General features: G+C 39.1%; 1 protein-coding gene across 1 annotated transcript in view; it reads left to right on the forward strand.

Annotated features, from left to right (window-relative positions):
* Positions 1–17004, forward strand: part of MYO9A (myosin IXA) — a 282854-nt gene that overhangs the window by 236814 nt on the left and 29036 nt on the right. Inside the window, exons 32-38 of the mRNA XM_019659575.1 lie at positions 5769–5880; positions 7831–7892; positions 10468–10660; positions 12964–13092; positions 13906–14011; positions 14850–14981; positions 15763–15886. Coding sequence (XP_019515120.1) covers positions 5769–5880; positions 7831–7892; positions 10468–10660; positions 12964–13092; positions 13906–14011; positions 14850–14981; positions 15763–15886 — 858 coding nt within the window. The remainder of the gene's footprint in view (positions 1–5768; positions 5881–7830; positions 7893–10467; positions 10661–12963; positions 13093–13905; positions 14012–14849; positions 14982–15762; positions 15887–17004) is intronic.

Consider the following 17004-nt stretch of genomic DNA (forward strand, 5'->3'; position numbering starts at 1 on the left):
GCATCTTAGCTGTAGAGGGCAGTGTCACTGGCCCTCATATGTGGGATCCGAACCAGGGCCCTCTGGCGTCCCAAGCCAGTTCTTAACCAATGCGCCACTCGGCCGGCCCCTTACAATATTTTAATGTTTACATTTTTTACATTTAAATTCTGATCTTCATGGAGTTTATCCTGGTATATAGTATGAGATATGAATCTAATTTTACCTCTTACCAAATCCAGCATCATTTATTTAAAAGTTCATCTTTACCCATCTACTTTGAGATGTTACTCTTTTTACAGTCTAAATTCCCCTTTATGCTTGGATCTTTTTTTATCCCGTTCCATTAGTTAATCTGAATATGCATGAGCCAATTTCACACCACTTTAATTATTGAGCTTTTATTACGTGTAATAATTGGCAGGCCTACGTCCTCCCTAATTACTTTTCTCTTTAGAAATTTTCTGGCTATTCTTACTTATTTTTCCATATGAACTTCGAATTTAATTGTCTATTTTGAGGAGGGAAAAAATCTATTAGTACTTTTTCTTAGATTACCTTATATTTATAAATTAACATAGAACTGATATCTTTATGATTTTGAATCTTTTTATCGTTTCAAGTCTGTTTTTGTGTCCTTCAAGAGGGTTTTAAAGTTTTTCCTACGTAGGTTTTTATTATTTCATTTCACATCTATTCCTGGGTACAGTAAAACCTTGGATTGCAAGTAACTTGGTTTGCGAGTGTTCCGCAAGACAAGCAAACATTTCTAATACATTTTTAACTTGGTAAACGAGCAATGTCTTGCAATATGAGTAGTTTGTTTCCGGAACAAATTATGCTCGCACACCAAGGTATTGCTGTATTTTATCTCAGCAGAGATAATCATTGTAGTTAATAGTATAGTGTATATCTTTCTACACTTTCTCTCTACTTATATTGGGTTGTCGGAAAAGTCATGACGCATCTTTGCAACGAAAAACATAGAAAAAATACATCATGATTTTCCGACAGCCCAATATAAACTGTTTAATATGGTGGTTCTCAAAGTGTGATCTGCAGGGGTTTCTGGGACATTGTTAGCGATTTTGCAAGATCAAAACTATTTTCATAATAATAATATTATTTTCCTTTTTCAGTGAGTTGACACAAACGCAGTCATGGGTAAAACTGCTGACAACTTAGCACAAATTAAGGCAGTGTCTCCAAATGGGAATGGGAAATATGCAATAGCTGCAAATGATGGTTGTCTCAAGAAAAGTCACTTGTACAATTGAATTGTAAACTGATGTGGCCTTTTTAAAAATTGTGACAAAATTCATATAACAAAACTCACTATTTTGACCATTTAAAGTATACAGTTTAGTGTGGTTTAGTATACAGTCATGCACTGCATAAGGAAATTTCAGTCAAACACTAACTGGGTATGCAGCGGTGGTCCCATAAAATTATAATGGAGCTGAAAAATTCCTATCACCTAGTGACGACATAGCTTTTATAAGTCATAGCACAACCCTTTACTCACGTGTTTGTGGTGATGCTGATGTAAACAAACCTCTACTGCCAGTCATATAAAAGCCTAGCACATACAATTATGTATAGTATGTAATACTTGATAATAAATGACTATGTTACTGACTTCTGCATTTACTGTATTATATTCTTTATTTATTGTTATTTTAAAGTATACCCTCTCTATTTACACAAAATAAGCTGTAAAACATTATGCTGTGCCTCATCTTGTGTTTACCGCATCTCTTGATGGCATTATTTTCTCTTGTGCCTGATTTAATCTCGTTGTTTTATAAATGTAGTGTAGCCTAAGTGTACAGTGTTTATAAAATCTACAGTAGTGTACAGTCATGTCCTAGGCCTTCACATTCATTCCCCACTCACTCACTGACCCACCCAGAGCAACCTCCAGTCCTACAAGCTCCATTCATGGTAAGAGCTGTATACAGGTATGCCATTTTTAACTTTTTACCATATTTTTAGTGTATCTTTTCTATATTTAGATATGTTTAAGTATACAAATACTTGCCATTGTGTTACAATTGCCTATAGTATTCAGTACAGTAACATGCTGTACAGGCTTATAGCCTTGGAGCAAAAGGCTATGCCATCTAGCCTAGGTGTATAGTGGGCTGTACCATCTTGGTGTGTGTAAGTGCACTCTGTGATGTTCGCACAGTAACGAAATCACCTAACAACACATTTCATAGAACATCTCTGTCTTGTGCAGTACATGACTGTATTCACTACATTGGGCAGCTGTCACCACTGTGTAATTCCAGAACATTTTCATCATCCCCAAAAGAATAAGCAATCTCTCCCCATTCTCTTTCCCCCAGTCCTGAAAACCACTAATCTACTTCTTGTTTCTATGGATTTGTGTATTATGGACATTTCGTACTGATAAAAAATCATACCATATTGGCCTTTTGTGTCTATCTTCTTTCACTTAGCATAATGTTCTCAAGATTCATCCATGTTGTAGCATGTAAGGTACTTCACTCCTTTTTACAGCCAAATAATATTCCATTGTATAGATATACTACATTTTATTTATCCATTCCTCAGTTGATGGACCTCTGGGTTTTTCTGCTTTTTGGCTATTATGAATAATGCTACTATGAACATTTGTATACAAGTTTTTATGTCACCGTCTGCCACATTTTTCATAGAAATCACTTTTACTTTATTAACAAGCTGTACTTATTTAGACTTTGTATTTGGCTGACAGTTCTAGCTTCATTCTAAAAAAGAGTTGAATGATTTGGTTGAGTTTTGGAGATTTTACAAAAAGTTGAAGATGGAAGACCAAACTGTGCATTTTTGCCATATTTTACTGTTTTACTTCCATAAAGGGAAGAACATGTGTCAATCTTGTGAAAAGTTGCATAAAGTTTACTGTGACAGTGCTCTACAAGAATGTCAGTGCCAACGATGGTTCACGAAATTCCGTGCTGGTGATTTTGATCTCAGCGATGCTCCTCGGTCAGGGAGGCCCATCGAGGTTGATAATGACAAAATAAAGGCATTGATCGAGTCAAACCCATGTTACACGACCTGAGAGTTTGCAGAAACATTGAACATCCATCATTCAAGCGTTCATGACCACCAGAAGAAGCTGGGATACGTAAGCAAGCTCGATATTTGGGTTCCGCCTGAACTCAAAGTTCATTTGACGGCGCTTATAAACATCTGCAATATGCTCATTAAAAGTGAGGAAAATCATCCTTTTTTGAAGCTAGTGATAACTGGTGATGAGAAGTGGATTGTTTACAACAGTGTGGCGTGCAAACGGTCTTGGTCCTGACGTGATGATTCGCCTCAAACGACATCGAAAGCAGACATTCATCAGAGGAAGGTTATGCTCTCAGTGTGGTGGGATTTTAAAGGTAGTGTGTTTTTTGAGCTCCTACCAAGGAACCAAACAATAAATTTGAATGTGTGCTGTCGGCAATCGGACAGTTTGAACGAATCCATCATCCAGAAACGTCCAGAGCTTGTTAATTGTAAAGGAGTTGTGTTCCATCGTGACAACGTGAGACCACACATAAGTTTGATCACCAGTCAAAAATTGTTGGAGCATGGGCCGGCTGAGTGGTGTGTTGGTTAAGAGTTGGTTTGGGATGCCAGCTCTGAGCACCAGAGCCCCTTCTACAGCTAAGATGGTGAAACAACAGCTCAACCTGGAGCTGGGCTGCTGTGAGAGTCGCCGGCAACAGCATAGGCTGCAGCCCCTGCTGCAGTGGGCTGCGATAAGCTACCGTGAGTGGCTGGCAGCCGGTGTGAGCTGCCAAGAGCCGCCATGAGCGCCGTCCAGAGGCCGGTGACCTATCTGCCTCCCCCAGGAAGAGTGCAATGATAATACCAACATGGGCTAGTGAAGCGACGTCCTCCACAACTAGACTGAAGAATGAAAGGACAGCAACTTGTCTGTTCCCCTTCCCCAATTCCCCAACGCTGTTCCCCTCCCCCAACTCCTCAATAAAATGTTAAAAAAAATTATTGAAGCTTGATTGGAATGTGTTGCCACAGCCACCATACTCGCCTGACCTTGCACTGTCAGACTTACACTTGTTTCACTCTCTTCAAAACTCCTTGTGTGGTATAACATTCAATTCAGATGAGGCTGTAAATCCGCACCTTGTTCAGTTTTTTGCAAATAAAGACAGGTCCTTCTATGAATGAGGAATTATGAAGTTCACTGAACGATAGCAAAGGTTATCAAACAAAACGGGCAATATATCATTGATTGATTTTTGTTCTTTATACAAATAAATGACCTATGAAAAACATAGATAAAATACATCATGACTTTTCCGACAACCTAATGAGATAGGAGTCCTTTATTAAATACAAATATTTTCTCTGAGTCTGTGGCTTATCTTTTTATTTTCTTAATGGTACTTTGAAGTAAAAGTTGTACACTTTAATGAAGCCCAGAAAAATGGATTTTAATGTCACAGAGTATGAAGAGTTCATTGGTGTGGTTTTAGATTCTATATTTCAATTAACCTTTAAGTTACCATTTGTACAGTTTTTATGTAGTTTTATTATCTGTAAAGATACTTAAATTATTCTTCCATTTTTTTTTCTCAATTTCATATCTGTGTCAACCTGGGTTTTCTTCATATATTTTAAACTAATCTGCACCTGTCAACAGATTGAATGCAGAAGTGGATATGAGAACCCAGCTGTCTTTTATTAAGCCAGACATTAAAGACATCTACAAAAATTTAAAACAATACCTCTTTTGTCATTAGTTTTTTTGTTTTAAAGATATATTATTTTTCATAAAAATGTTATTTATATTATCATGTAATATGTTTACTGTTAATTTTACATAAATTGGATAAATACTTACATTTTTTTCAGTTTTAATTTCTAGTATAATAAAAACCAATAGGTATAACGCATATAAACAGAAGTTCTTTGAGGTCATCAATAATTTTCAAAAGTGTGAAAGATTTTTGCGGTTAAAATTAAAATTTGAGGACAGCTGTTTTAATTTGACACACTGATTTAGAGTCACATAAGACAGCTCTTAAGTTTGTGTGTGTGTGTGTGTGTGTGTGTGTGTGTGTGTGTGTACGCGCATGTTTTTAAGATTTTATTGGGGAATTGGGGAAGGGGAACAGACAAGTTGCTGTCCTTTTGTTCTTCAGTCTAGTTGTGGAGGACATTACTTCACTGGCCCATGTTGGTATTATCATTGCGCTCTTCCTGGGTGAGGCAGATTGGTCACCGGCCGCTGGACAGCCGCTCACAGTGCCTCATGGCAGCTCCCGCCAGGCTGCCGGCCACTCACATTAGCTTATGGCAGGCCACTTGCAGTTTCACTGCAGCCTATGCCATCGCCGGCGACTCACGGCAGCCCAGCTCCAGGTTGAGCTGTTGTTTTGACCATGTTAGCTGTAGAGGGCGCAGCGTCGCTGGTCCTAATGTGGGATCCGAACCGAGGCTCTGCTGCTCAGAGCTGGAGTCCCAAGCCAGCTCTTACCCAACGCGCCTCTCGGCTGGCCCACTCTTAAGTGTCTATAGTATTGCTTTCTGATTTTCATGGAAGTTGGTCTTGTTTCTCTACTGTATAGATTGTTAACTTTTTGAAAGAAGGAAACATGTAGTTTACTTTCATTTTATTTCTTAGATTATAACTTTCCTCCTGGAATAAGTCCTCAATAAAGACTTAACAAAGGGTTGAAGGACTTCCCACTGGCTGACCTTTAGGGCAGTATATACTGTGTTGGCTTTAACATAAATAGCTGTATGTTTTCATGCAGGTGGAAGAGCACAATGGTCACATCTTCAAGGCCACTCAGTACAGCATTCCTACATACTGCGAGTATTGTTCTTCTTTGATATGGATAATGGACCGAGCCTCTGTTTGCAAATGTAAGTGAAAGAGATCTTGGAGGAAATTTTTTTACCACTTGATATTTCTGTTTCCTAAGTTTTCTTCTGCCTTCTTTAACATAAAGGAGAAATTATTACTCCCTAATTCTTTAACCTCATCTCTCCCTGTTCCCCCCTTCACCTCTTCTCTGGTGCTAAACCAGATATTTTGGTCTTCTTTGGTCACTGTACTTGCAGCTAACTCTATCTGAAAACTCTTCTCCCAGATGTTAGTAGGACTTACTATTTCAGTTAATTCATGTCTCTACTCAAATATTACCTCTTAGAAAGTTCTTTCTTTACTCTCTTACCTAAAAGGCCACCCTGTCCCCCAACTCTCTGTCCCCTTACTCAGCTTTAAAAATCGTTATGGCGTTTATCACCCCCCGAAGTTATATTAAGTATTCATTTGTTTTCTGGTTTGTCAGTTTGTCCCACTAGAATGTATGCTGTATAAGGTCAGGAAACTTACCTGTCTCTTCTTTATCACTAGTGCCTAGAATGGTTCTGGCACATTGTAAATTTTAATAAAGACTTGTTGGGTGGATGGACCTATATATTGATGGATTAATTTTGAAACAGATTTTTAGATTACAATCAAAAAGGTACTTTTTTATACTGTAATACTTTCATCAGAATATATAAATCCTAGAATGTGAATAGAGACTTTTCATGGGTCAACTTGGTTCTGGCTTGTAGAGCACCTTTAGCTTCCATACCTGTCATTACACGCATCTACTGTGGTGCCTTCAGTAATTCTGTGAGGGTTTGTTTACGAGAGGACCAGAATTGAATGAATAAAATATCAGGAAGGACTGGGTCTAATATGGCAACAAGAATAAAAGACATGTTCCCCACTATTGCTGGATATGTTCACTTGTTCTATGGTTCAAAAATTGTTTTCCTTTTGTTTTATCAGTAGTTTTAAAAATTATAGTGAGTGAAATAGGAAATAGTTTGCCATGTACTTGACTGTTGAATTTTAGTCTTGATTCCTCTAGGTTTGGTATAATATTCTCTATGATTTGAGACTGAAAAATGTAAAGAATCTGCTTTTTTATGACTTGGGTGAGCTTTATTTGATTTCTTAGTAGAATTACTAACTTTCTTTGTGATTATATTGATTTCATTGGTCCTATGATATGGCCTCCTCTACTTGTCCTTGAAAACCCTGCAAGTATTATGCTATAGAAGGTCTAGGATACTGAGGTGTTGATATACAGGAACTAGAGCTTGTACAGCAAAATGGAATAGGCCAGGTGTGTTCTCAGTATCTTCCTCTCAGTGTGCCTCTTCCCAGCTGCCAACTGCCTAGACACCCTGTTATGTCCTGCTCCAAGAAGCTATTTCTGCTCTGAGCCTTTTCTTTATTCATCTTCCCAGTCACAACTGATATTCTTTACGTTTTAGTTCTTCAGAGCTCTATTTTGAACCTTTTAATATAATAAATAAGGCCTTTCTTATATCATAATGTGCTGCCCAATTTATTATTTTAGTAAGAGTCTTTGGCAGTAATGCCTTCCTTCCCATTGGAATGATTCCTAGTAGGTATTTCTGGCATTTTAGCAGGTTGTAGAGCAGATACATGAGGGGAACATAAACACTAATTTGCAAATCAAGCCACAAAGAGAAGTATTCTGCTGGAATATAGCAGGGACAGGGAGGAAGGACGAGCAGTCTTGAAAGAATAAAAAAAAATTTTAGACATGAGTTAGAAATTTTAGGCATGTTTTTAACTTCATATTTCCAAATAGAAAGGGTTAAATAAGTAAATTGAATTAAAAAAAGAATCGGTTAAGTTTTTTTTGTTCTAATACCATACAACATTATAGCAGTCAGCAGTCTCAGATTTAAAGGAAAAATTTATATCCAAAATAAACTTGTAAACTTAAGTTCTTGTCATTGATGTACAGACTTCTAAAAATTCTGCATTTTTAACCTGTTTTTCAGTATGCAAGTATGCTTGCCATAAGAAGTGCTGTATGAAAACCACAGCCAAGTGCTCTAAAAAGGTAAGAAGTTACTATCTATGAGGGATAATTAATTAACAGATCTGTTGGTCTTTTGTGCTTCATGAAAGAAATCTAGGCCTCTCATAGTTTTATAGAGCAGTGGTTTTCAAACTTTTAACCACAGATCACAGTAAGAAATACGTATTATGTCATGATCCACCATATACATATAGAGAGATGTGTATATATGACTGAATTGATTTTCCTGGAACTATATTTACTTTTATTAGATGGGAACTACTAAGCTGATTTACAACCAACAATTTATTAAAACACTACTTTTAAAGGTTTCCTACTTCATTAAACACTCATTAGTCTCCCTAGGAATTGTCTTGAAAGTGGTAGGCTACAATTAAAGATTTTAACATAAGCAGCAAAATTCACCCACATGTTGGTGTTTCTACATATTTCTACTTAGATACACAGACAGAGATCTAAAAGATACTGAACGTGTACTTTGGTACCTTACATTTCAAGGAAGCAGCCATTTTAAAACAATTTCAGGCTTTTGTTGATATGTAATCACAATTTCTTACTTATTAGTCACAGACTGACAGTTGTAACAATACTGTCCTTATCTGAAGTATAATATAAATGTGTGTGCATGTTGTTTATAGCCCATGTATAGAATTTGCATCTGTCTCAATTTAATAAAAAAATCATGGCAAAGTACAAAGAGAAATTTGATTCAAGGCCTAAATACAATGAAGGTGGAACATTTGCTTCCAGCGAAGATGGAGCTTGCAGCAGACTAATACCCGTGCTGAGAACAACTCAAAAGGTCTGTTGCCAAGCATCAGAGCTGCCCGGGTAAACTGGACTTCAGGGGCCCAGATCTTAGAGAAGAGAATTGTGGAGTGGCGAATCTATATCTGTAAGATGTCTTTCTTCTCACAGGAAGTTGGAAGTTTTTGTTATAGGACAACAAACCAAGATTCTGGACAGAAGGACACCTAAGAGTTAGAGAAGTCAGCAAAGTTTTTAGGAGTCTCATAGGGCTATAAAGACAAAAGGTGGAGTCTAGGATTGCCAAGTCCTGGAGGACCATGATCCATGAAACATATAGAGAAGTGAGCCTAAAACCCAGAGATTTGCCCCTCAAGGCATTTTCTGAATTCTTTTTTTCCAGCTCTTCTTTTTTTTTTTTAATTGGGTAACATTGGTTAGTAAAATTATATAGGTTCAAGTGTACATGAATTCTTAAGCAGCACAGGGCAAAAGGCTAAGAAGCTAAACAGAAGACCAGATTAGAGTTTTCTCCTGTCTCACAGTGCTAAGGAGAGGAAAATTAGAATTATATGATTCACCTTCAAAGGGGGACCCTAGTCAATACTCTGGACTCTCAATGACACCTCTGAAGAGCTATTCCCTAGGAAAGGGGGTGAACCACTGATAGACTGAGCTTTGTAAAAACTGAAAATAAGCTGTGAGGGAATCCTTGATTGGTTTATGATGATCTGTTCCTTATTCTAGCTACCCACCAGAGAGAATAGGATGGAATCCTCTCTAAAGAGAAATAATATCATCCAGACTTTAAGAAATGAGACTAAGGGGCAGCTGGTTGGCTCAGGTGGTTAGAGCGCAGGCTCTTAACACCAAGGTTGCCGGTTCAATTCACATGGGCCAGTGAGCTGCACCCTCCACAACTAGATTGAAAACAATGACTTGACTTCGAGCTGATGGGTCCTGGAAAAGACACACTGTTCCCCAATAAAATTTAAAAAAAAAAAAAAAGAGAGAGACTAAGAAAAAGACAAGTATAGATACTATCAATAGACTTATAGATGATCCAGTTACTAAATTTGTCAGACATGTATTTAAAATATTTTTAATTAATATATCCAAGTAATAGATTAAAAGATAGAAAATGGAAATATATATGTATGTAGATAGATAGATGGAGAGAGAGAGAATCAAATGAAAATTCTAAAAATAAAAAATGCAACTGAAATTATAAACTCAAAAGATGGGTTTAACAGCATTTTGGTCATAGGAGAAGAGAAGATTGGTGAACTGAGAGATAAGTCAGCAGAACTGTCCAAGCATGGCATGCAAAAAGGATGGGGAAATACAGAATTAACATGAAAGACATATGAGAAAGGATGAAAAGTTCTGAAATGTGTGTAATCACAGTCCAGGAAGAAAGGGATAATAGCCAGCACATCAGGAAGATAAAAATTATACCTTTAGAACAGCGATTCTCAACCTGTGGGTCATGTCCCCTTTGGGGGTTGAACGGGTCACCTAAGACAATCGGAAAACAAAAAGATATTTACATTACAATTCATAACAGTAGCAAAATTGCAGTTATAGAGTAGCAACGAAAATAATTTTATGGTTGGGGGTCACCACAACATGAGGAACTGTATTAAGGGGTCGCGGCATTAGGAAGGTTGAGAACCACTGCTTTAGAAGAATCTAATATAGCTTTAATAGCTGGCGGACAAAAATTCAATAAGGATGCAAGTGATACGAAAAACAAGTCCTAAAACTTCAGGGAAATAAAAAGTAATTCTTCTTAAAGAATTGGCTGAATATGTTTAAAGATGTTTGAAAACAATTATCTTCCATTTAGTATGATCCAGAGTTATCATCTCGACAATTTGGGGTTGAATTGTCCCGTTTGACCAGTGAAGACCGAACTGTTCCTTTAGTGGTGGAAAAGCTCATAAACTACATTGAAATGCATGGCCTGTACACAGAGGGTATCTACCGAAAGTCTGGTTCAACTAATAAAATCAAGGAGCTTCGACAAGGTCTAGATACAGGTAAAGTAGTGCCCTCCAAATCAAGACCAAATGCTTTTACTTAAACAGGTCATTTTGTGCTCTTAACAGTTCTCATTCCATGTTGATCCTTTCCTTGCAGCCAGAACCATGCAGTCTTTTCTGTAGTGCTCGTTTGTGTTTTTGTGACTTTCTAAAGAGACTTTGTTTTGCTGTGGTCAGTTCATCAAACATATATTGAGTGTGTCATTTGTATAGGCATTATTGCATACTTTAGATAGATGTCATTTAATCTTTTAAAAAATCTGATAAGAGCATGTTATCTGTCATTTGCAAAGAAAAAAATGTAGGCTTAGGGAAATTAAATCGCGAGCTGTTGGTGCTTGTGCAGGGCACTGTGCTGATGTTTTCATACTGATCTCCACAGTAACCCTATGAGTTAGGGATTAGAAGCCCTGTTTATAGATGAAGAAACTGAGGTTTACAGAGGGTCTTACCCAGAGACTCATCACCAAAACGTGACCAAGCTGGGATTTAACCCCAGGTCTTCTGAATGCCTGATTGGAACTATTGCCTGTCAGTCTCCATTATTCTGACCCAAGTGGCCTCTGTCCAGCGCACCTTCTTGCCTTCCTGCTTGATGATGTAATATTTAGACAGATAATTAGTGGGTTGCACATGTATCTGTGTAGAGCTCTAACCACAGTCCTGGAATGTATCCAGGGTTTTGACTTTGGTTTCACTCCCAGCTTCTACTCTTTACCACAGTTGGGAAGAAATATTGGGTTGTCAGAAAAGTCATGACATATTTTTTCTATGTTTTTTGTTGCAAAAATGCATCATGACTTTTCCGACAACTCAATAGATCTTTTTGAATCACACTTACGTACTAAGCTTGTCTTTGCATAGCCAAGAACCTACCCACGTGCTTTTCCTTTCTAGTTTTTGTTTGTTTGTTTGTTTGTTTTAGTTTCAGGTGTACAAAGCAATGTAATTTGTACAAAGCATTTACACCCCTCACAAAGTGATAACCCCCTCCCCCAATCTACTACCCCTCTGACATCATATATAGCTGTTACAGTTCCATTACCTCTATTCCCTATGCTGTACTCCACATCCCGTGACTATAGTAAGTTATAGTTGACATTCATTTTTATTCATATTCAGCTTCAGGTGTACACTGCAGTGGTCAGACACCTACATTGTCCATGAAGTGGTCTCCCTAATAAGACAAGTGTTTTTTTTTTTTAATGAAGAGATCAGTGAGGGCCGGACGAGTGGTGCGTTGGTTAAGAGCAGGCTTGGGACTCCAGAGAGCCCCAGTTCGGATCCCACATATGAGGGCCAGTGACACTGCCCTCTACAGCTAAGATGCTGAACAACAGCTCAACCCAGCGCTGGGCTGCCGTGAGTCACCGGCGACGGCGTGGGCTGCAGCCACTGCTGCAGTGGGTTGCCATGGGCTACCGTGTGTAGCCAGCAGCCAGCGTGAGCGGCCAGCAGCCGCCATGAGCCAGAAGCTGACGACTGATTTGCCTCGCCTGGGAAGAGCACAGTGATGGTGCCAACTTGGGCCAGTGAAGCAACGTCCTCCACAATTAGACTGAAGAACAAAAGGACAGCAACTTGTCTGTTCCCCTTCCCCCAATTCCCCAGCGCTGTTCATATCCCCCAAGTCCCCAATAAAAATCTTTAAAAAAAAAAAAGAGAGAGAGATGAGTGAAAAATGAATCAGTATGGAAATAATAGAGAATGCCTGATAAAACTCAAGCAGGAGGTTCTCAGTCTGCTCCAGTTTAAAGGCAATTGTTAACTTGTCGTACCTTGAGTCAGCACAGGTGAAAAATCATCCTGTATCCTTCCAAGCATCTCATCTGTATAACCTTAGGGAGTTTATAAGTAAAACAGTGAAGGTGTTTCCTTACATTTCCTAAGATCATTTATTACTGTGTTTTCATCTCTAAGAATGACTTAAAATTGGCCTTACTTTTAGAAAATGTCCTCTGGGCCTTTTTTCCATTTGTCATCTAAATCGTTGTTACTCAAAGTGTGGTTCACAGACTAATCCACAGCAAGATAAGTTCAGAAAGTGAGAGCAAGCATTTAGCACGTTATCAGTGATCTTGAACTTGAAAACATGTGCTCTTTTATTTTACACATCAATAAGTTCACGAAAGATTTGGAAAACCAACAAAAACTGTTCCTTTACCATAATTAGAAGCACTGTTCCAAAACATTGGGATTAGATTATATGAAGCCTTCTTTTGGTGGTGTTAGTTTCTATGGTGAATTATTTGAATCTCTGCATGTTTTGTCTTCGTTATCTAACTCTTGTCTATAATTAGATGCTGAGAATGTAAACCTGGATGACTATAACATACACGTCATTGCAAGTGTATTCAAACAATGGCTTCGTGATTTGCCCAATCCACTCATGACCTTTGAACTCTACGAGGAATTTCTTCGAGCTATGGGTAAGCACGGGCTTCCTGGGTCTGAGGGAAGGCCCACCCTTGGGAAAGGAATGCCATCTTCGTGATGAATTATTCAGCCATCTTCTCGTGAGTTAGTCCATATAGAGCCAAAAGCAAGCTTTTGACAGTCAATATAAAACTGCCACTGTATTCTCACCTATTCCAATGTTGACTGTTTAGAGATTCATTAAAATGACAGTGTCCTAAAAGTTTCCTGAGTAAGTCACTCAGTGGCTTCTCACAAACGGATTGGAAAACTAGAGTTACAAACACATTAAAAGATTAAATAGGAGATTTAAGGGCTGGCTTCTGTTCATTTAAATTGTGAATCTGGGGATGCACTCTGTAAAGCTGGCTGGCTATTCTATGCCAGGCCTAACAGAGTATGGAGTTTAGTTTTTCAGTGCTACAAATGGTGTAGATAGTGGATGAAGACCTGCCTGGAAGTGTTTGGGCCCTGAGGCATGACTTCTCAAAGTCCCATAAGGCTGATTTATAAACTAGATGGCAATTGATTGCTTTTAATGGGAATCAGTCTGCCACAAAATGCGTGAAAAACTAGGGCATCTTTTTCCCTGACTATAATCAGGAGTACTAGGGTACAGATTAAAACTCAGGAGACTGCTTAGTGAACATCGAACTCAAATAATGGGAGATCAGTAGTAACTGAGTTATCTGCCACAGCTCCAACGGCCTCCCCTAAAACTCGAGAACCCCAGACCTAGCCTCCCGGCTACCCAGTGTCTGTCCAGGAGGAAGCCGTAGCACATAGATGGGATATTCAGTCTCACTTGCTGCTCTCACTGTCTTTAGGTCTTCAGGAGAGGAAGGAGACAATCCGTGGTGTGTACTCTGTGATTGATCAGCTCTCCCGAACGCATCTCAATACACTGGAACGCCTCATCTTTCATCTGGTCAGGTAACTTCAAAAAGCAAGGGAATGAATGTTTTCAGTTTCTCCTGGATTCTTTTCAACACGTGAAGAGCTCCTCCCTTTGGAAAATTAATGGATCTTTTTTTTTCCTGTTTGTAAAGTCAGTGCCTCAAATGGGAGTTCTGATTCCTTTGAGCAGAAATCAACTGAGTCAGACCACATGGCAGGTGCTTGTTTGTCCTACTCGAGCCAAGTAACAACCCCAGGCTCATGATGGCTCTGTGTAGCCTAACCTGTTATCTAGGCCCTGAACTAGAAAGTTTGTATCTGTTGACATAACCTAATTCATGGGAGGTGGGTTCAGATGGTGCTCAGGAATTCACTAACCAAAGAGACTTGAGGAATAGTCTCTTCTCCCTGAGTGTAAATATCAGCAGCAGTTGGGAAGAAAGCAATCTTTCTTTTTGGATAAGTAAGACTATTTGAAAGTGCCTTGAAGTCTCTACTCTGCATTCTTCAAACATGTTCATCTGTTGGGTTGTTGGAAGAGTCATGCATTTTTGCAACGAAAAACAGAAAAAATACGTCCTGACTTTTCCAACAACCCAATAATTACAGGGGCTTAGAGCCATGGGTCACAGATTCCCCTTGATAAGCTATCTGCTATATTGCTTCAGGGAAGGCACAGAGTGAAAGTGTGTTTTCCAGAGGCCATGGAACAGCCCTGGGGAAAGCCTGCAGGGACCCCCTGCAACCTATATGAATGAATATGTCCGGTACTGTGCAGCTAATGCTGTCTTCTTTCTTTCTCTCCTCCCTTCCACCTACCCCTACCATTTTCCCTTTTAATCCTTGTTTCACTTGGGGTTTTTTTGTTCCTTAGGATTGCTCTGCAAGAAGACACTAATCGGATGTCGGCTAATGCTTTGGCCATTGTGTTTGCTCCCTGTATCCTCCGCTGCCCTGACACCACTGACCCACTACAAAGCGTGCAGGACATCAGTAAGACGACCACGTAAGGCCGGGCTCCCACCTCTGCAAGGCCCCGAGGACTTCTGGGGCAGTGCAGTTACTATCCAGATCCCAGCCATAGTGAAATCTTTCATAAGCGCAGGTTATAGAAGAAGATTGCTAGATACCTTGGGGTTTCTTAAGCTGAAGGTGAAAAACTTCCTTTAGATTCTATTCAGCTGAGCATCATTTGTTGTGAAGAATCTTGTTTTTAAAATTTAGCTCTTCTGTGCTTGCTTCGGCAGCACATATACTAAAATTTAGCTTTTCTTTAGGAATGCTTATGGTTTCTAAATATATTTTAAAATTCCATCCTGGAATTTTAAATATAATTACGTACACCTTGTATCTTCCTGTAATCTAGTCTAGCTGTGGTCTCATGGCTCTGAATCCCTTTGTTCTTAGTACTTCAATATTCCTGTATATCACCTTGACTTTTTTTCCTGGGCCTCTCCTTTCCTTCTAGAGTGGCGGTTCTTAACCTTGACTGCAGGGAGCTTTAAAAAAACACTGGTGTTTGTGTCCTATTCCCAGAAAGTCTGTGTGACTTAATCGTCCTGGGGTGTGGCCTGAGCACTGGGGCCTATGGCCTCCGGAGAAGGGCCGGAAGTGCAGCCAGAGTTGTGGCCGCATGCTAAACCCCGCCTCTGAGCTCGCACAGTAAGGGGTACTGATTGTTCTTTCATTTTCCATCTGCCACACTTCGCTGAAAACCAGTCTGTGGGTGCTACACTTTATTTGATTGACTTGAGCTCTCAACAGTTTTCTTGCTTTCCTTGTTTCAGCTGTGTGGAGCTGATTGTTGTGGAACAAATGAATAAATACAAAGCTCGTCTCAAAGACATCAGTAGCCTGGAATTTGCTGAGAATAAGGCCAAGACCAGACTGTCACTGATTCGCAGATCAATGGTAAGATGCATGGCCTGGAACCACAGGAGAACGGGAGACTTCCTGGGGTTGTATGTGTGCAGCTATGAGGAAAGAGACTATTCTCTGAATCTTTATCACATGGATCAAGTAAAAAAAAAAAAAAATCACCAAATCTCAGAGTACTAATGGATGCCTCATGTTTGATCTTTTAGCTCTTCTTTAGTTGTATATACAGAATATATATGCAGTTAAATGTGTAGAATTTTAAAAGTCTGGTATTTGGATAAAACGTTGGGGCTTAATAATCTGCCCTATTTTCTTTTCCTGTCCTTTCTATGAAAACTTACCCTATCCTAACTTTTTCCTCTATTTCCTTCCACTATGCTTAATTATGTCACTTTTAGTGATCCGGCCAATACTCCTGGGATTTAGAGAACTTAGTCAATTACGAGAATATGATTCATAAGGAAATAGAATTCTATGAGTCTACTATTATCAAATAAAGATTCTTGAAGGGTTTATTGCTAGGTTTTGGGAAAAACCTTGCAAAAGTGATCATTTATTTCCTCCTCTTGCTCACTTTTCTGTTTAATACCTTCTTTTGTAACCAGTGACCTATATAGAGATAATTCTAGTTCTCACTGGACCAATAGTCAGTAGGGTCTGGGTGACTGAAAAACTACTGCTGCATCGAAATTTAATTATTGCCTATTTGCTCCTCTTCCCCTCAATTGTAAAACAAAGGTGTAGTGATGAACACCCACTCGCACCCCCAGCAAATCTCTAAAGAGAAGCCGCTTCCCTATCTCATGCCTGTGCTTTCCCAGGGGCTCAGCAGCTCCTCCTCCACGTCTTCAGAGCTTGTCCTGAGATTAGTGGTAAAGGAACTCCGCTCTTCCTTTACTGTTTCAGCTGACCAGCACGGAACAATGGCTCAACAAATGCCTGTTGATTACATTAGAAAGGTTTGTTCTAAAAACAGAGACTTTTCCCAGGCAATAAAGGCATTAGATAAAGCGCATCATAATAAAGGACACTATCTAAATCTTTTCCCCAGAAAATGGAAGCCCCGTTTAAAGGTGAAGTCCTTGGTGTAGTATGGATTTTCAGGAGCTAAGTTCTGAGAGGCCCCACTTAGCAGCACCCATCCAGGGAAG

This window comes from Hipposideros armiger, unplaced genomic scaffold, assembly GCF_001890085.2.
Source record: "Hipposideros armiger isolate ML-2016 unplaced genomic scaffold, ASM189008v1 scaffold_302, whole genome shotgun sequence".
Classification (NCBI taxonomy): Eukaryota; Metazoa; Chordata; class Mammalia; order Chiroptera; family Hipposideridae; genus Hipposideros; species Hipposideros armiger.